Genomic DNA, 21,225 nt, shown 5'->3' with positions numbered 1-21,225 from the left:
CACTTTCATCCAACCCTATTGAGATACAGCCGCCCAGTGCATAAGCGTAATGAATGGAGTTTGTTTTAGGGATGATGAAACTGGTGTTACGGCTGCGTTCTCCCGCTCATTTGAGACTCATTAGTGTGCGTCTCCGATGAGACAAATGGGGGTTTTGATAAATAAGTCATAGGGTGGTATATCGCCAAGGAACTGCTCAATGCACCCGTGGGATCCGTGGGATTCAGTAATGCTCTGCCTTGCCTTTGCTCTTATAAACAAAGACCCATGATAATAGCAGAAAAAGCAAAGGATTGTGGGGGTGTTTGTTCTCACCCTGGTGCATATGTGGTTGTAGTGTAAATAGGACAGTATATAGCTCTCGTAATTCATATGGAGCTGTTAGCATTAAAAGCTTTCTGCTCAAAGCTATTGTACCTACATTGTTGTTTGGTTATAAAATAACATGCACTGCTTCCTGTAAATATTTTATCCATAGCATTTCAAAAGCTTTTCGGGGTGGTACGAGTACATAAGATGTAATATAGTTGTCAGCTGGAGGAGAATTCAGTCGTTCTTTTGTCGACTTTGAAAGAAGGGTATATTCTCCAGCTTTCACAGCTTCAATTATAAGCAGTAACTAATATGCTGCTGCCGAATATGGAAGCTGCACAGTTGAGTTGATCAGAGACTTTTTTTTATCAGGACATCCATCGTGTTTATACTTTCTTCCTTTTTGCTTTGAGAGACTTAATTAAAATTGAGAATACATTTATATTTCACTTTTACTTTGTCCCATGGAGCCCGCAATTTAATTTTTAGATCCTTCATAATGTCTGTGTTTGGTTCACAAAGCTTTAAAGGGATTTCAAACTGTTAAAATAATTTAAATTGAGACTTATGAGTGTGCACTGAAAAGTAATTGATTAGTTAATGTTTGTAAAAGTAACTGGTCTCTCTATATTTTCTATATCTCTATATTCATAATAAGAAATATAGTTTTGAAGTATCTATCCATCCACACACACACACACACACACATATATAAATAATAATTTTTATTATCTAGTACAATTAAGATTTCTGCATTGACATTACTTCCATGACAACTATGCACATATTACTGTAAAGTAAATATAAATAAACCTAATTCTCATTACTGTAACATAAAATATTTATGCAGATTTATGGTGTTTTACTTTAATGAGAATCTTATCAAAATCACCATTAAGAATGAGTATTAAAAAAACATAATCCTAACAAATTACGATAATGATCATATCCATGCTTAATTGTCACAAAAATAATGTTGTAATAATATATCAGTCCTTAAAGGGGGGGTGAAATGCTATTTCATGCATACTGAGTTTTTTACACTGTTAAAGAGTTGGATCCCCATGCTAAACATGGACAAAGTTTCAAAAATTAAGTTTGTGTGTAACATTAGATGGAGCAGTGATTGTCCTTCCTACGGGCACGTCTGCCGGAAGAGAGCGCTCCCGTATAGCACAGCACTGAGAGCACAACAGACATTCACTGATCAGAGCGAGAGCGTCGCGAAATGTCACAAAAGGAGTGTGTTTTTGGTTGCCAGGGCAAGACAACCCTGTACAGATTACCAAAAGAAAAAACAGCATTAAGGGACCAGTGGATGGAGTTTATTTTTACAGAGCATCAACGGAGTTGTGCAAGTGTTTTTGTTTGTTCCCTGCATTTCGAAAATGCTTGTTTTACAAACAAGGCCCAGTTTGACGACGGATTTGCGTATCGTTTATTTCTTAAGGATGATGCAATCCCAACGAAAAAGGGTCACGATCGTGTGTTGGAACTGCATGCGGTGAGTAAAACTGCTTGAAATATCTCTGCATCCTTGTTAGTGCGTCCGCCTCCCATCGGAGACCCGGGTTCGAGCCCCGCTCGGAGCGAGTCGTTGCTGCTGCTGCTCTCGTTCAGTTTCAGCCTCGGGATCTGATTCTGGATCATAAATAAACGGCTGAATCTGACTGTAAGCCATGGTTTGTTTTGGATGATGGTTTTTTCCTCAAGGTAATGTCAGCTTCCAAACGCTCTCAACACAAAAGCTTGTGATTCTTTAGCTCCGCCCACACGTCACGCCTCCAGTCGGTCGTGTTTTTCCGGGAAAAATCGGTACAGACTATCTTTCTCTTATGAATATAATAAAACTAAATACTTTTTGGAGTTATGAAGGATGCAGTACTACTCTATAGGTACTCAAGATTAACAGGATATTGAGTGAAAACGAGCATTTCACCCCCCCCCTTTAAATAAGCTTTATTTACTTTGTAATATAAAGAGTATAGTTTATTTCTAAATGTGTTTGTATTATTATTGTATTATTATATTATTCACATTATTATAAATATGTAATTTCATTTTTATTTTTTATTTTTTTTATTACTCTTGATTTTAGGGTGAAATGCGACCTGGACGTGATCTCAGTGTTTAGATGAGAAATGACCAAAACGTCCTACATTTTCTTCATGTCTAAACATAGTGCCATGTTCCATTTTACAGAATCGTAATTTTCTGTTATGTAGGACGTGATGCTTTTGTGTCAGACCTTGATTTAATCTTCAATCTGTATGCATGACTATTATAGAACTTGCATAATTTGAATAGAATACGTAAACATTGAATTAGATTCTTAATGTGTTGGCCATATATTCCTCACTGACCTTTAGCACTAAATTGAATTGCATTTGCACAGGTTTGATCTGGTCTTTGTTTCCAATTTTATGTGGAGAGCAGCATCCACTTCTGCTTTCCAAACTCCACCCAGCTCTGATTTACCGTCTGTCCTGTTTGGCTGTCAGGTGTTTCTTCGCTCTCTCTCTTTCTCCCTCACTTACTCACTCTCTTAAATCTCTGCCCAGCTCCCACAAACACTTTGCAAATTCCCGTCCCTCATGCCTCTGATCCCTGGCACTGCCGGTGATGGCGCTGCACTAAAAACAGCCGAAGACGGAGCTCTGAGAAGCCGGTCTCTGATTCAGTATTCCAGCGGCCGTGCAAAGTACACAGGCCTCATCTCGTGTCATTTCAGTTCCTTCAATGACTCCATATCAAATGCTACCTTCATCCTACCCAATGCCTCATCCTCTCGGGATAACAAAGATGAGTGTTCATTGTAATTAATCAATTAATCAGAAAGGCAATTAGCAGATATGGGGAACCCGCCATGCACCCTCACCTTTGTTGTTTGATGGTGGTCCATCCCGCTGTGTTGCGAGTAGAGCTCAAAGCCCCTCAGTTGGCTTTCTGGCACTTGGCCTCTCGGAGGGATCTAAGGCTGCTACTGATCTGTGGCTTTAATTATTCAAAGTGTATTAAATCTTAATTTCCAGATGCCTCAGCGTCTGTCTACCTAATGGAGGCCGAAGATGAATTTTAGATTCAGGAGTCAAGGAGATGGCTCGAGTACTTGCAACATCTTGGGTGGTGCCCAAGAATACCAGACTAGGACTGGGTTTCTCATGCTGTTTTAACTCCAGTCCAGTGCCAATATACTGTATTTTACTGCAGTAGTTTACTGTATTAGCTCAGAATGCAAAAGCCATATGCTATAAGTTCAGTATTCAGTAGTAAAAAACTACAGGTTGCAATTAGCGATGTATCTTGACTTGTCATTCAATTACCAACCTGGTTTATATAGATTAGTAACATATAAATGGTTTTGTTAACTTAAATTTTTTTGGTAAACTTGTGTTAGTTGTTTAGCTGTTAGTATGTTTGAATTTGAATATATAAGCAAAGCTGCGTATTTACATTTAATTCCTTTTTTTTTTGGTCACTCCATCCATACATCATCTTTGACAGTTGTGTTTATGTTTTACACCCAATTAGCAATAGCAGTTAGCACCTAGGATATGTTACAGTGACTAACTCATCCAATCAGTATACCAGTCATCCAGTAACCTAGTTTATATAGATTTTCATTTTTGTTTGTTTGTTCATTTTATCAGTGTTTGCATATTTTTGTAGCAGTGTCACTTTATCATAAAGCATGTCGTACTGTAGCTGTTATCATGTTTGCATGGTAAAATCATCTCAAAAGATGCGTCTTCAAATAAATTTCCTTTACAACTGTGCCTCTTCATCCACACATTCCGATTTGTTCGACAGTCAATCTAGCATATATATATATATATATATATGTATGTATATGTATATGTGTGTGTATATATATCCACCTCAATATCTAAATGCTCTCTGAGAAGGGTGTTCAGTCCAAGGCAGGTGATCCCAAAGCTAGGCTATTGTTTAAAACTGGTAAGTCATTCAAAACGCTCACCCACTACCATATTTTCCGGACTATAAGTTGCACTTTTTTTCATAGTTTGGCTGGTCCTGCGACTTATAGTCAGATGTTACTTATTTATCAAAATTAATTTGATATGAACCAAGAGAAATGAACCAAGAGAAAACATTACCATATACAGCCGTTTGAGGGCGCTCTGTGCTGCTCAGAGTGCTCCTGTAGCCTACACTGAGCAGCATAGAGTGCCCTCTCGCGGCTGGAGACGGTAATGTTTTCTCTTCGTTCTTGGTTCTAAATAAATGCGACTTATAGTCCAGTGCGACTTATATGTTTTTTTCCTCGTCATGACGTATTTTTGGGCTGATGCGACTTATACTTAGGTGCGACTTTTAGTCCGAAAAATACAGTAGTTAATTTTGAAGTGGTGTATTTTCCTTAGTAGCCATATGGTAATGTCTTATATAATTGATATCACTAAGTATCTGGTCTCCAGATGTGCTAACACATATCGGTTTGTATTACGCCACATCTTGCTAAGTTTTGAGTGGCGCTCTATTTTCAAGCCCCATGTGGGCGGACACTCTAAAGCCCTTTTAGAATTCAAAGTCCTTTTCATTCGACAACAGGCTCCTCTTAGAGTGGATAGATCCATGAGTTGTTTCCCCCTCACCATTTGGCCCTTACTAGTCAACGAGCCCCAGACTGCCTAATTAGATGGCAGCTCAGTTCCTCACCTGTTACCCAGATAAGACTTGCCAAAATATGTAATTAAAAACACTACTAGGATTGAAATAATTTTGGTGATGCTGCCCTTGAATTGTTGATAGTAATTGGTTAGACATAATAACTGTCTTGTCAAGTCATTTAATGACTCAGTCAGTAGTGATACTGCGTAAAAGACCAGCTAAAGCAGTGCTGTTCCTCCCCCTTTCCTAACAATAGCTTCGATGAAGTGTAAGTAGCCTCAGAACTAAACCCATCATAAACACTTTCAGGATGGTAAGATCAATAGCATCACATTCAATAGCAGGACACTTTTAAGTGTTGCAATAAAAATAAACCTTTACATTTTTGTAAGAATTTTTTAATAATGCTGTAATAAAGTAAAATATAAATGTTAGATGAAAAAAATCTACTAAAGAGCAATATAAAGCTAAAATGTTTTATATAGTTAATAACATTATTATAATACTTATTATAACTATTAATAAATACTATAACAGTATGTAACTAATACTAAAATAATATGTCTGTATTTACTGTATATCACGTTCAAAAAAGTGTACCCATAGCACTGTATTATTGGAAGCAACCTGGAATACAGTGTAAATACTGTTACATTTTAGTATCATGGTACAGTTCATAGTAACATCATCACTGTACCATAGTATCACCTCAGAATTATTCTTATTTATTAAAGAGATCGTACTCTAAGGTACTTCCAAGAATACTATGGTAGTAGCGTGGTACTATGCCTAAAACACTTTTTGGTACATTTGTGCTACATTTGCAGAGAAATGCCTTTGACAGTACCATGTTACTTAATGAAATTATATTACATACCATCTACTCCCATTTATCTCATAGAATTCAATTCAATTATTTTTATGATACAAATCATTACAAAGAAGATTACGTTTGTGCAATATTTAGTAATAGCTTATAAGTGGTGACTGTCAGTTTATGTGCATATGACAGGATTTTCAGAAATATTAATACAAGACGTAGTCAGCCAGACTATGAACATTATTAACAGCAATTATTATATGATGCAATCACACTTGTAGCAATATTTGTTAGTTCTGTTGATTCAGGGTTAGCATCATCTGAGGTCCTCTGAGGGTCAGCATCATCTCTTCTCATGTGTCCTTCTCATGTGTCCTGGACTTTGCTATCCTAGGAACCACCAAAAAGTCCAGCGTTTTGTGACCTTAGGGTGCGTGATGGGTTGTAGCGTGGTGGAAGGCTAGTTAGGTACGCAGGAGCTAAACTGTTAAGCGCCTTATAGGTAAGTAATGATAATTTGTAACTGATACGGAACTTAATAGGTAGCCAGTGCAGAGACTGTTGAATTGGGGTAATATGATCATATTTTCTTGACCTGGTAAGGACTCTAGCCACTGCATTTTGGACTACCTGTAACTTGTTTATTGAAGATGCAGGACAACCACCTAGAAGTGTGTTACAGCAGTCTAGAGGTCATGAATGCATGAACTAGCTAGACCTCATAGAGTACCATATTATCATGATTCTTTTTTGTAAGTGTAGAACATTCATCCTGAATGGTTCATACACAAAATCTATGCGATTCCAATGCGATTTAAATCCATTTCCAACTTGGAAGCAAGGGAATGCAGATGATCCCAGAAGTTGGCTGCATTTGCTGTGTTCGCAGTGTGGGCATTGCTTTGCTCAACGCTCCATGAGCACTGTCTCTGCATCGCCCCACAGCTTCTTTAGACTAAGAGAGAGAAGTAGAGAATGTGAGAGAACGAGGAAGAAAAGAGCAGCAGATATCATGTTTTGCTTGCAGGAGCATTGCTAGAGGCAGCAGTTGAGCAAAACCAACAGCAGACTTGCAGAGCAGTGCTGCCAGGTACCAGAGCCAAAAACAGCCCTCCTCTTTCCCTCCACACGGATTCCCAACAATCCTGTACTACACACTGCACACAGCATCTATCTCTGTTTCCATGTCCATGTCATACCAAACTTCAGCTTCTGAGGAAGGCAGACATGAAATGTTATTCAAATGAATTACATGACAAGCAATTTATCACATATATTTCAATATTTGCTCAGAAAAGCCCCAAATGAAAAGATATTAGCCTATATTCATGTGACAGACGGGTGAATCATTGAATAGACGTCATGAGAAATATCTTTGGAAGCTGTTTGTATTATTTTTCTAGCTAATGGACTGTACACACAGGATGCTTTCTTGTATTCTGTCTGCGTTTTTTATTATTATCATTGGTCTGTTTACAAGCAGACTAACATCGCTTGCTGTCGTGTCGATTCTTGTACCATGAAGATTGGTTTGAAGATGTTCTAAGTTTTGAAAAACACATTGCAAGACACGTGTCCTGTAGCATTATCTTGTGCCCCATCTATTTTTATGTCATAAAAAAAGACAGAAAATCGATTGTTTTATTGATTATTCTTTGTATTATTTTTAACTAGGTGTTTTAATTCATATTTTGAATTTAATTTGCAACAGTGTTTTAGTCACATCATAGTTGATCTGACTGAAAGATTACTTATTACTTAATAACCAAGATATTTATATAGTTCATTTTTATTTTATTTTATTTTATTATATCATCATATACTTCAATATTATTATTACTATTATTTATTTATTTATTATCATTTGGTTATGAACCAAGACTTGGCTAATTCCCACAAACATGCTAAATAACCATATCCTGGAATGTTCTGACATCCTATGAATACATTTATAATTCAGTGTAGTACAGTGCTAAATATTGCACCAGAAACTGCAGCACATTTTATTTTATTAATTCATTTAAATTATTTTATCTCATTAGATGATTGAGATTAAACCCAAACCATTATGACTTTCATTAGTAACAGTGTTTTAGTTAAACCATAGTTGATCTGATTTGCAAACATTATTACTATTATTATTAATATATATATATATAAATATATATATATATATATATATATATATATATATATATATATATATATATATATATATATTATCCTTTGGTTATGAACCAAGACTTCCTGGAATTCTCTTGCATTCCATGCATGCATTTATAATGCAGTATAGTACAGTGTTAAATATAGCACCAGAAGCCACAGTGGAATGCTTCAGCATCAGTAAGATGAGTTCAGAGTTTTCTAACTTGAACATGTGAGTTTGCTGCAAGCTCATTCCCACTATGTGATTCAGAGCTGTGGGGGCGCCCACCGCATGATAACCTGGATTCCCGGCTCACCGGAGCCGCAGTCATTTCAAAGCAAATAAAGGCAGTAAAAGGGAGAAAACGTGAAACACATCAAAGGAATCCCTGTGGTACACCATTATTCCGTTGTGCTCGGCAAGTGAGCCATCTGATCTGCTCTTTCAACCCTGTTTTGACACCTGTCAGGGTACTTAATAAAATATTTTCCCACGGTTGCTCTTTTCTTGTTTTTCTTTTTGCTTTAGCGCTTGTGTTTTCTTACAGTCTTATTACACTTACAAAAAGTACAATTTGGGGTACCAAGGTACAGTAATGATAAAAAATGGAAAGACTTTACTTTGAGATGTACTTTTTTGTAAGTATCTCTCACTCTCACACCCTTTCAAAGACACATTTCCATTTTTCCATGTGACTGGACTCACATCTCTTCTAAAAGGCATCTTTTTCTTATCAGATGGTCGGAGTGTTTCATTAAATGTGTAGTTACAGCTATCTGTTCTCCACCTGTTTGATTGCAGAACAAATGGCAGAGCCACAATCAAGCATCTCTCAGCAACAGTCGGATGGTTTAGCATGACTGATAGCAGCTCTTCCTCTTCTCTGATTGGTTCTCAGACGCTCTTATCATTTCCCGCCTTTGCCGCGTGCAGTTGCGTGCTGAATTGACTTTGTTAAATTACGTTGTGTAACATTTTCAGATTTTTTTTCGGAATGAAGCCAAGCTAATCAGGGTAATTAGATTTCATGGCAGTTTAGTGAAAAAACAAACTTACAAACAAGCTGAGTATGAAGGGATAGCAGAACTAATGATGAACTAATGATGCCAAAGCATTGGTCTTTGAAGATATGCCCAACTGTATGTCCCATAGAAACAAATATGATGCTAAATAAAGCGGTATCTAATGTACAATCTAGTATTATATATATAGATAATATAGACACTATATATGTTTACTGGTGTTCATTAGATTCAGCCAGCTGTTTGGACATGGTACCATGGTAATACCATGGTTTTTGGACGTGTTAGGATTCAAATATTTAGCATGCAGACATCATTCTGATTATTACCGACTCATACCAGCGCCATAAACATGTTTCCTTTTAAACCTTTAGCCGTGAACATATAGTTTTTGGTTTGTGCGCATCGTTCTTGGGAAGCTGATAAGGGCTGTCTGTGCTCAGCATACAGGCCTTTATTGACTCTGAACAAATTGCACCTTTTCATTAGCAGTGAAACCCTCACCTTTGTGTACCACACAGTAATTGAACACTAACACAGGCTCGCTCCATTGAGGGGGGGTGGGGGGTACTGCATCACAGTCTATTTATTCAGTCACAACCGAATCGAAAGCACAGCATAGTATTAATAAGGAGACTGCCGCCCGAGGCAATTAAAGCAGCAGCCCAATGGAACTCTGCAGAGTCACCGAGCCGCATGTGGCTTTCCCATCAGGTTTGTTTACAGAGCCCTTGCCGTGGCAGCGCTAGCTCATATATCCGGGAGATTTTAATAACACCGCTGGTGTTCCGTACTCCTCCCATTCAATTAGAACCACAGGCAGGCTAAATAGGAAATGAGGGTAACAAGTTAAGACACATTATCAGGCTCTGATTGGATGGTTCAGGGGAAGATCCCACCCTGTATCACATCTTTTATACATTCTCTGCAAATGTTTTTTGGGGCATGTATTGTTTGAAGTACCGTGCATATACTATGATTGATGATATGGTAACCTTTCAGTTAAATTAATTACTGAATCCATAAAAAAACAGGAAAAAACATTTCCGGGTCACATCTACAATTTTATTATTTATTTTTTTAATACATTTTTGTAGTTATTTTTTGTAATTATTTAAATAAACGTAAATTAAAAGAATATTTTTTAATACAATAAACATTTTAATAATGTTATGTGTATATATATAATATATATAATATATATAATATATAATATTATGATATTTTAATATTTTTTTTTTCACTTTTTATACAATGCTTATTTTCATTGTATAAAAAGTGAAAATGTATAAATATATCTTAAATAATAAATGTCCTTAAATAATTAATCTCCTATTAATTCCTAATAATACCTTGGTCCTATAATTTAAGAAGATTTCAAAATTGTAGTATTGAAATAATGATTATAAATATTTAATTTTATATTTAGAATTATACATTATATATTGAAATATGACCCTGATATGTTCTCTGGCTTTGTGAGATTCCCTCAACCAACTGATGCATCATGGTACCAGTTATTTTTCCCTCGCCCCTTCTGCATCAAAGCATCAATAGAAAGGTTGATGCTTTGATCTAGTTGTATCCCTCCATCATGTACTGATTCTTTGTTTTTTTTTGTTTTTTTGGGCGGGTGAGGGGGTTGGGGTTTATATGTTGCACATGAGATGTGTCTGTTAGAAAACCGAGTCTGTGGGCAAGTCCATTTGCCACCTCACTGTGCCATTTCACTTGATTATTTTTTTATTTATTTTTTATTTTTTTGGTGTGTTTTTATTATATATATATATATATATATATATATATATATATATATATATATATATATATATATATATATATATGCGCTAAATACTACAGGTGGAGTATCTGCATCTGAGGTTAGGTCTTGTGCCCATGGTTCTGCTGTTTCCCAGTTAAAATGCACAGTTGGCATCATAACTTGTGTGCCGATGCCAAGCCTTTAAAATGGCACACTCCCTCAAAAAGCTTAATTGCATCTTGCACTGTGCCCTGGTTTTCCAATCTGTTGGCATGACAACGGTGGCGATGGCCTTGAAGTCCTCCGCACATCCTACATATCCTCGCCTTCACTCGCTCTTGATTTAGCGGCATCACTGAAAATACTCCATGTATGAATAGCCACATTTACTCAAGTAGTAAGATCAAAAGTGTTTTTGATCTTCTATAGACGCACCTCAGTGCTGTTATTTGAATCTCTCAAAATTATAATAACAGGTCATTATTTTTGGTGTAGAGCGGTTTCATGTGATGTGTGTGCATTTGTCATATTCCTAAACACATGACAGAGATAAACACGGTGTTATTTACAATCTATTGTGTGGCTATAAACATGAATGAACCCTGAGAGTGATTTTTTTTTTTTTTTTTACCTCACAGATGTATTATCGAGATTTAAGTGTCTGTTCAATCAAATTTTATTTTTAAATATCTAAAAATTCAATTTTTTGAAGACCGTCCTCTTTTTTTTGTTTTGCAGGATTGTCCTCAGATCTTGCCGTCCACTCAGATCTACATCCCTGTTGGTGTCATGAAGCCCATCACCTTGTTGGCCCGTAATCTTCCACAGCCTCAGTCTGGACAGAGGAACTATGAGTGTATCTTCTATATTCAGGGAAAAGAGTACAGTGTCACTGCGCTGCGCTTCAACAGCACTAGCATACAGTGTCAGAAGACCATGGTAAGTTTAAACCCTTGTTTTTTAGTGGTGTGGGTGGTTTTGTTCAGTGGGGATGTTTTTTTTTCCCCCAGAGGTTGCTCTTTCACAGCTCAAGAGTTGTCATGTTGTTATCAGCTATGCTTCATGTGTTATGTCACCAGCCTATATTTGTTTGTTGGTTTAATCAGATCTAACTGGCCAACCAACAGTGTGAAAAAAAAGTAAACGAAAAAATAAATTGATCATAATAAAGACATTTCGAATGTTTAAAAAAATCTAAATTCTTTTGAACTTTCTATTCATCAAAGAAGGGGAAAAAAGTATAAAAGTTTCCACAGAACTATTAGAGAGCACACCTATTTTCAACATTTCATAACACGAATGTTTCTTGAGCAAAACATTAGCATATTAAAATGATTTCTGAAGGATCATGTGACACTGACAACTGGAGTAATGATGCTGAAAATTTAGTTTTGCATCAAAGTAATAAATTACATTTTAAATAACTGCTTTCTTTTTTAATATTTTTAATGGTAAGAATATTTTAAAATATTGTTGCGTATCATATATGTGATTAGACGCAGCCTTGGTAAGCATGGGACTTCATTCTAAAATATGTAAATATATACATATACATACATATAGTATGAGAAATGTTTGAGTTCTAATTGAGATTTCAGACTGTTGGTTGCAGACTCAGGAGACACGTGAGAGTACTGGAATAGGAGACTTTAATTTAAAAGCTTTTTAATTTGCTCTACATTTGATTGCATTGCTGTCTAGAAAAAGCAATGGAGATGCTAATAGGATCTCGTTGGGGATTTTCTTTCTACTGGAAAGTATTTCTAGCCGAATATGCTGTAGAAAGTGTCATGTGTATTTTATGATCACATGGGCCAGTGGACCTGCGCTACAGGCAAATGGACCGAAAGTCATTCTGACAAGCCATGACCCTTAAATAGTCACATCTCTGTGAGTTGTTTAAGGGCAATTATTGGTGGAGAAACGCTAGTCCAAATAGTTGGCAATTTTTTTTTTTTACAGCACTGCTGACACAAGCCTTCCTCCTCATTACCTTTTGGCCAATCAACATTTTGTCTGGCTGTCAAAAATCCCATCAGGCACTGGACAAGGCACTGGTGGACCATTAGGCCTGATGAAACACGTGCCACTTGTTATCGTTTTAACAGACTGCTTTGCAAAGACAGTCATTAGTGGCAGCGAGAGGATGCTCGGGTGTTTGATGGCACCGTGACACTTCTCACCATGCCTTATTGATGGCGGTTATAGGACGCAGCCTCTTTCTCTTTTGTGTTGAGATTCCTTGTGTTACTGAGGGGGAGCTAATTACACAGCTAAGAGTTTGCAGAGAGCTGTCTCGCTAAAGACTTTATCGACTGTTTGCTGTCGCAGCTGTTTCAAATCAGCAGCGATTGGCACGTCACTGATGAGAAGCTATTCCTCTGTCTGCGCTAGCTGGAAGCATCAGCCAGAATGATGTTAACTTTAACGGTCAACCAGAGCGAAAAACAGCCGGCTGATTAACGAACTGTTCTTTTCTCATTTTGCAAGTGAAGGTAGAAGAAAGCAGGTGCTTTAGTGGTTGCTTAAAGAGATAGTTCTTGTGTTATTCTTCACCATGCTCTCGCTCTGGTTGCTGTGTGCGCACTCTTCCGGTGCCCACACAAGGAATTCTGCCCTTTATGATGTCATACAAGGCCGTATTCAAAAAAAAAAAAACTTTCAGAATACGTCCAACTCGTTTTTCGAAACTTTGGCCATGTTTAGCATGAGAATCCAACACTTTAGCAGTGCAAATAAGTCAAAATGCATGAAAATAGCATTAGACCTCCCCTTTAAAGTTAGGGCAGAGTTTTTAAATAATGACTTAAAGTTTGCTCAGTTCCAAACTGACTTCAAAAACACTGAATATAGCAAATGAGTCATTTGAACAACTTTTCTGATATTTTTATGGTGCTTTTGTCTCCTTTTTGAAGCTTTTGAAAAGATTTAGCTCCCTTAATTAAATGAAAAAGAGCAGTGTTAAAAAAAAAACCTGTTCTCAAAAGACTCGTTAGAGAGTCCTGTTACTTTATTCAAATTTTAGATATTGTGGTTTAAATACAAAAAGTAACGTTTACTTATTAAATACTTCCTAAGCCCAGTCTGATTATATAGCTGATGTTCTTTAACAACCATGACTAGCAGTAGGTCTTCTTTATCTCAGTTAAAGCTCGAAAAAAGGTGGTTTTCCTTACTTTTCATTGGTCATATTCAGTTTATGCCTGTGACAGAAGCAAACCGGGTTTGGTTCTCTGCTGCTGAGTATTCAGACAGCCTGTCACTCTTAATGAGAGCTGTGTTAAGATCCCACTGCAATTACACCATTAAATGCCTGCAATTATCAGTTACTTAACGTGCAGTGATTTTTTTTTAGCATGAGTGCTGTATAGCCCTGCGTGAGAGTTCCATTACCAGAAGTAGGAGCATGTATAGAGTGACAGGCTTTGGCATAGATCAAGAGTCACTATTGTTTTAGTCATTCACAGAGTCACTCTTTACAGATTAAATGACTGTTCATCAAATAGGCTCCGGCTGAATCGGTCCCGGAACATTCCAAGGACTTCCGTGTTTGAACGCTTTGGCTGAGGTGCCAGACGGCAGGTCGGATGTGAATCACCCGCAAAATCCCCAGCAGTTCTTTTCATTCACGTCACAGAAACGTTTCCATCTGAATGATTAATAATGACGCTGACTAACAGTTCTGTTGAATTCAGAGGGGATTTGAACCGTTTGCTTTGCCATAACAGTACTGTTTCTGAGAAATTCAATTTTAAGCTCACCATCTGCAGTGTTTGGGAGCAAGACGTTACATAATCAGGTTATTTTTTCCTAACATTGAAGGAACATGTTACTTTTGTGAGCATCATACTACCTGAGTTGTTTCATAAAAAAAAAAAGTGTGAATTAGGGATGCACTGAAATTTCGGCCACCGAAAATTATCGGCCGAAAATGGCCTTTTCGGTTTTCGACCGATAGACTTTTATCACCGAAACAACACGGCCGAAATGTTGTGATGACGCAAACAGAAACCGCGACCTGCACGTGCACCAGCATAGCGCAGACCACGAGCTCCACGCTACATCCACTTAACACCAGTGAGAACATTCTCTTCTTATTCTTTTATTCGCAGCACTAAAGCGTCTCCTAACAAAGAGATTAAGACGGACCACGAAGTAAAAACAAAGAAAAGTACAGTCTTATAGAGTCTGTTAGCACACGTTTCACTGAGATCTCTTCGGATCCTCTGCACTTCATCGCGAATGTGCTTGATCCGCGTTATAAAGACCATTACTTGGATGCGGAAATAAGGCAGGGCGCACGAGAAATGATTCAGGCCGCGCTGGATGCGGAGAACCCGCGTGGAGACGGAGAAGCGCCAAGCGCAGGAGACAGATCAGAGCGCAGAAAAAAAGACTGGTCTCTGCACCAGATGAGTGGCATGCACCATCGTGGTCTGATATGTTCAGTGGAATTCTGCAAGAAAGTGCCTCAAATAATAATAATAGGTTGGCTATTTTGTTCTTAGGCTACTATACACACACACACACAAACATATAAAAACATACATAATATCAGATTGTAGCCATATTTATGCTAGATTTTCTGCTAGATTTCTGCTTTAATTTGATAAAAATGTTTATTTATGCCCTGGCCCTATTTAAATACACTCTCTCAAATATTTCTCAAATGTCAGGCAGATGACAAGCTCAACTGCTCAACAGCTAGATGGTTATCTGTCTGAAGTCCCCATCCCCAGAAGTGATAACAGTCTTGCCTACTGGAGAAGTAATGCACTTTCTAGTCCTACATAGAAAAAATTCAAATGCACTTCACCTAAATGCACTTTGTTTTTATGAGAGAACTGTTCATTTTAAAACCTTTCTGCAGGCCAGTAGGCCTGTACATTATTTTTAAATATACACGAGTGGGATACATTTTTAGTTTGAATTTTATTTTCTACTGTGCATTGTTGCAATGTGCTTAATAAATATTTGCATCATTTGTAATTATGTATTTTTAGGTTTTAAAAAAAAAAAAATAAGTTATGTAATTGTAATTATTTTTGAAACTTTAATATTAAGTTAGTACACGGTCATAGCAAGAAATGCAAAGGTAGTAATAATTGGCATATTTTCTTTCGGTGTTTCGGTTTCGGTTTTCGGCCTTGGTTTTCTCTTTTTCGGTTTTCGGTTTCGGCCAAGAATTTTCATTTCGGTGCATCCCTAGTGTGAATATCTGTGCATTAGATAAAATATCAAAGTAATGCTTGAGCTTTGAACTATGTTCCCTTTCTTGAGACATTTTTTAAAGTAATTAAAAAAATAATCTTGTCAGGATTGCTTGTTGAACACTATTGTTTAATCATTTAAACATCTTTTGATGAAATGAGTTGCTACTATTTAAATTGCTTCAAAAAGTGTTTGAGCATTGAAGACACACACACACACACACACACACAAAGCCAGGATGTCAGAGCATTACACAATTAAAATTATGCTAGTAATTTGAACTATATTCACTTTTTTTAAATACATTTTTTAAAGTAATTTAACAATAGGACAAGTTTATTTTTTATTTATTTATTTTATCGATTGAGTTTATTAGCCTTTAAATGCCTTTCAAATGCTTGTTGAACTCTGTTTTATCAAAAAAACAATTGTCAAATTCAAATAAAAGCACATTGCTACCATATCACAATGTTTTTTTTTATCCCAAATATAAGTTTTATTGTTCACTATTTTGCATACTGATGCTTTCGAATGATTTCTGCAAATTTGACAACCTTATCTATGTTAGATATGTAGATAAATTTGTCATGATTTATTTTTTATTTTTTTGTAGTGTAGAATGCTTTTGCAATGTAGAATGCATCATAAAACCAAATGTTTAAGATTGCATGTCACAAACATAGGCGTACAAGATTGTGAATGTGATTGTTCACTTTTCTAGTTGCAGAATAATATAGCAAGCTGCGTTCCTCCGCGCTGGTCGTGGAGGTCAGTCACGTGCCAGGTAGATCCAAGGCAACAGCTGGCAGCTGGAGTCCCAGGCTCACAGCGGGCAGATGGCTGGTGTAGCATGATTAGGGAGGGGGAGCTGATTGTGTTTGCCTGAGATTGATCAATTCGATCCTTTGTCTCTCTGCTTAAGACAATAGAGAGACGGGTTAATAAAACACGACGGTGTGTTGGGACACAGAGGGCAGTCCTGCCTCAATCGATTGAGTAAACAAAGGATCTAGAGCTTAGGATGAGATGTGCTGAGAAGGAAGAACATCATTGAGCATTAGCAGGTTAATAGTGAAGAGGAAAATCGTGTAACTGTCCATTGAGATGCCTGCAGATGTATTCAGATCACCATGCATTGTTTCTAAGTTTGTAGAAGAGATGCGAACTGGACAAAAGTGATGTGAAATGCTTAAGAGAGATTGAGACTGATACTGCAAGTTAACTTTTTTTTAATAACGATCCAATTATGATATCTTGATTGCAATGATTTTAATCATAATATACATCACAACTCAACTTTGTCCATTTATTTTTTACTGTGGCATATTGAAAAATGCAGGATGGAAAAACTAAGGTACAGATAAAAATCGAGTAACACTTTTCAATAAGGTTTTATGTCAACATTAGCTACCACAATGCCTAGCATGAACTAACAGTACAGCATTTATCAATCTTGTTTAATACTGTTTTCTAAACTTTTGCTTATTATCTTTTAGATAAGGGAGCTAAAGATTAAAAAAGGACACAAAGTGCTAATTTCTACTGTGTTTCTAACATTTCATGTTGTATCATTTCATTTTAATTTGTGATAGAAAATAAATGAACAGTATGTAGTAGTATATTGCAAATTTATATTATCATAGACTAACAAATACTGTAAAAACGTATTGTTAGTGCACAGTATGTAATACCATTATTTATTTATTATATAGGGTTAGGGTTAGGATATAGGGTTATAGGATAGGAAATCAAATGAAGAAGTGAAGATGGGTGTATAAAAGATGAGCCGGGGCCTACAGTCTCTCTCTCTCTCTCTCTCTGAACGCCACAGCTCAGGACCCAGGAGATGAACAGAACAGGCTGATGGTATCAGACTCTGCTTTACAACATTACCTTCAGCTCAGATAAATGACCGGAGAGAGAGAGAGAACCAGAGACTGACAGAGAAAACACAATGATGGAAAGGAACAGAGGGGGAAAGGGAAGAAAAATCTCAGCAAGAATCTCCTCTATGCCGTCTACAGCAAAATGAGGACTATCGGGAGAGTTTGATAGGATCCAATTAAAAGCCGTCGTAGATAAAATGATGATGAATTGCAGCCGTGCAGCAGTGAGATGGTTTGCTTCGGACTCAACACACCAGGTCCTCCCCAAACACTATGAGGGAGAAAAAAAGATGGAAAGGGAGGAGGGAAGATGAGCTGAGGAGCAGGGTCATCATTTTTGAGGAAGGGAACTGAAAGCGGCTTTCGTACGTTGGGGTGAGAGGGAGAGGTGAATAACTGAAGGAGTCTCAGTTGCTTCCCACAGCGGGGTTAAGAGTGTGCCAGACGCTCCTGCTGAGAAGAAGATTCACCATGAGCTCAGAGCTGAATTCAAGAGCTTCAGCCTCTTGATGAAAACACTCTCATTGCAAAACACGACACTCCAGTTGCACCAATAAAATAACTCTGCATAATGAGTTACACATACATTTTGACAGCCTTCTTTTTTTCATATATCTGACATATTTATTATTATTTATTTTTTTAAACCTTAAAGCACATCAGTATATATTTTATAAGATGATTATTGACAGTTAACATTATCATTGAACTTGGTTCTGTAGGACCAGATTAATACATTTTGGATGTTGGATGTTTCTAAATGTGTGCATGCATGCATGTGTGTCTGTGTGTTTAAACCCCCTCCCGATGTGCTGATGTGTTATTTTTACCCAGGCACACAGGTATGCTATCAAAATGACTAATTATATGAGACTGACCCACACAAAAGGCGGCGCTTTTTCTTCCCTCCCTCCTCACATTCCAGCAGCTGCTGTGTTTTGTTAACATCGGCACTTTCCAGCCCCACAGACCCGGAATCTCCTGCCTCACCCGCACGTATCCATACTCTCCCTTCTTCCCTCCATCCCCCTGATCAATGGGCTTGCCAGCAGGGGACCGGCGCAGGCTGGGGATATGCCCAGTGTGTCTCTCTATTTCTGGCCTCCATTCATTTTCCCCTGTGAGGGTAATTATGCATTTTGGGGATGCAGGTGTATAGAGAAAAAGAAAGAGGACCTATACCATTCTCAGAATACTGTACATGCACAACTGCTGACACCTTTCATAGGTTTATTATAACTGAATGCATAATGAGTGGAGCTCTGTTTTTCTTTTTTCATATTCAGAAGTTAGTTTAATGTTTCTTGCTTGTTCTGTTTTAAGGTCAGTATGAAGTAACGATCTGTGTTCTGCAAAGCAGTTTTACTATGTACAAGAAAAGTTTTTTTTTTTTTTTTGGTTTTGTTTTTCATTGCAGATTACAAAGATTGCGGTGTCATAAGTGGCAAAATACCTTAAGAAGATGTTGCCGAAATAGCAACAAAGTGATTGACAAAATGTTCTGTCACATTTTTTGTCTGTAAAAAAAAAAAAAAAAAAAAGATAAAAAAATAATAATTTCCAGGAAAATATATTTTATCCCTTAATTATGTATGTACATAATGTACATACGTATATATCGATCTATTATTAATGCTAATAAATAAAACAATAATTGTCTTATTATAAATGTAATCAGAAAAGTAATAACCATTGAGTATAATGTAAATTTAATATGAATTTCAACTAATAAATCAATCAACCAATAATTAAATGTCCAGGTTCATTATGGTAAAAGAAGAATTTGTCATGAAAATAAAAAAATAAATAGATAAATAAATTGCTTCTATAGGTTATAATCTAAAAATGTGGTTATTATAAATATTTTTTATATTAATAATGTAATACATTTATAATAGATTTTTATATAATATATATATATATATATAGATATAATTACATATATAAAGTTATTTATATATATAGTTATTATATATTTATATAGTTATCTTTTTTAAAGACGTCATAACTGGCATAGTGTGGGTGTTGTGATCACAAACCGAGGAATATATAGAGAACGCCACAGTCTAGCAGACATTGACATTAATCAACACCTGTCATGTCAGCTCAGCACCTGAGGGGCTTTTTTAAAGACCGCGTGTGCTTCTGCTCGAGGTTCGGTGTGTATGGAAAAGGTTGCCGGATCATAGTTATTCTTAATTGGGTCATGTGCGTGTTTCTCCTCACCTTGTGTTGGAGGCCTCCTTCAGCCTCATGGGAACTCACACTTGCACAAGCAATTAATTACTCTCCGCCCTGTCTCCACGATGACCACGGGCTGAATAATGAGCGTTATTATTCATCCAGTCTCAAGTAGACGCACAGTTCTCCCCGAACTCCTCTTATGCTGGCATCTCTCACGAAACAGAGCCCGCTGTTTTCAACCACCTTTCCGATAAATGCTGCATGTGACCTTTTTGTAAAGAACAATGCGCTCTTTAGTTGCTTCCAGCCATTCTGTGGTCACCAAACATCATCTGACCTCAGTCACATGATCTGACCGCCGCGATTAGCATCGAATATGCTGATTGTCTGACTGAGGTGAGCGTGTAGTGTATTGTCAAAGGCATGTTAATGATGATGTGAATAAATCATATCTATGTTTTCGGACGGCCGTGGGAGAACAATGATGGCTGTTGTTAAGATGTGACGTATGTGTGGGAGGACTGCTGGAGCTCTTTAAAGTTTAATGGAGCTGGGACGCTGGTGAGGATTCGTAGGCAGGAGAAGTGTGAGGGGTCACATGTCTGCTTAGGGAAGAATGTGTGATTGTAAGCGTGGAGGTCATCTGCGGTCTGCGTGGAGGATGAGTTTGATCAAATCGAAGCGTTGAGAGATGCTGTCAGTGCTTGTCAAAAGAAAGGCCTTGTGACTTGAGTGTTCAGCGGTTTACTCTTGACCTTGACCTCTTGAACTTGGCATATCCAACTATGATTTTAAAAGCTAAAAAGGTGTTCACATTATGTGGTTTAAAAAGCTATTTACATTCCACCAAATCAGCATATTAAAATGATTTCTGAAGGATCATGTGACATTGAAGATGAATAATGGCAGCTGAAAATGAAGTTTTGCATCACAGGGATAAATTACATTTTTCTAAATATTAAAATAGAAAATAGTTATTTTAAATTGTGATCATTTTTGATACAATAAATGTAGCATTTGTGAACGTGTTGTGTCATTGTTTAATGTTTTAGTTCAGGTGTGGGATGGTGAACGAGTGAACAAGCGAGGTGGAAGCGTGAATGTGTCAGTAGTGCTGTAATCCCTCTGGTGCTTTTGTCTGATGTGCTTCAGAAGTTCGTCATGGCCTGATGTCATGATGGACATGAGCAAAGGCAATTTTCAGTTTTCCGTCCTCGCTTTCCACTGTGACAACATCTCAGTTATAGTAG

At 37.1% G+C, this 21,225-nt stretch overlaps 1 protein-coding gene across 5 annotated transcripts in view; it reads left to right on the top strand.

Annotated features, from left to right (window-relative positions):
* The window catches only part of LOC113065553 (plexin-A1-like), a 202,874-nt gene that overhangs the window by 125,714 nt on the left and 55,935 nt on the right, over nt 1–21,225 (top strand). For 3 of the 5 annotated variants that reach the window (XM_026236885.1, XM_026236888.1, XM_026236887.1), the window contains one exon: nt 11,433–11,633. In XM_026236885.1, coding sequence (XP_026092670.1) covers nt 11,433–11,633 — 201 coding nt within the window. Of the gene's footprint in view, nt 1–11,432; nt 11,634–14,176; nt 14,351–17,736; nt 19,236–21,225 lie in introns of those variants that run through there. The other 2 variants (XM_026236889.1, XM_026236890.1) reach the window with 2 other exon arrangements.

The sequence above is a fragment of the Carassius auratus genome, chromosome 48, assembly GCF_003368295.1.
Source record: "Carassius auratus strain Wakin chromosome 48, ASM336829v1, whole genome shotgun sequence".
Taxonomy (NCBI): Eukaryota; Metazoa; Chordata; class Actinopteri; order Cypriniformes; family Cyprinidae; genus Carassius; species Carassius auratus.
Note: the sequence above shows the minus strand (reverse complement) of the source record. Positions and strands in the feature narration are given on the sequence as shown.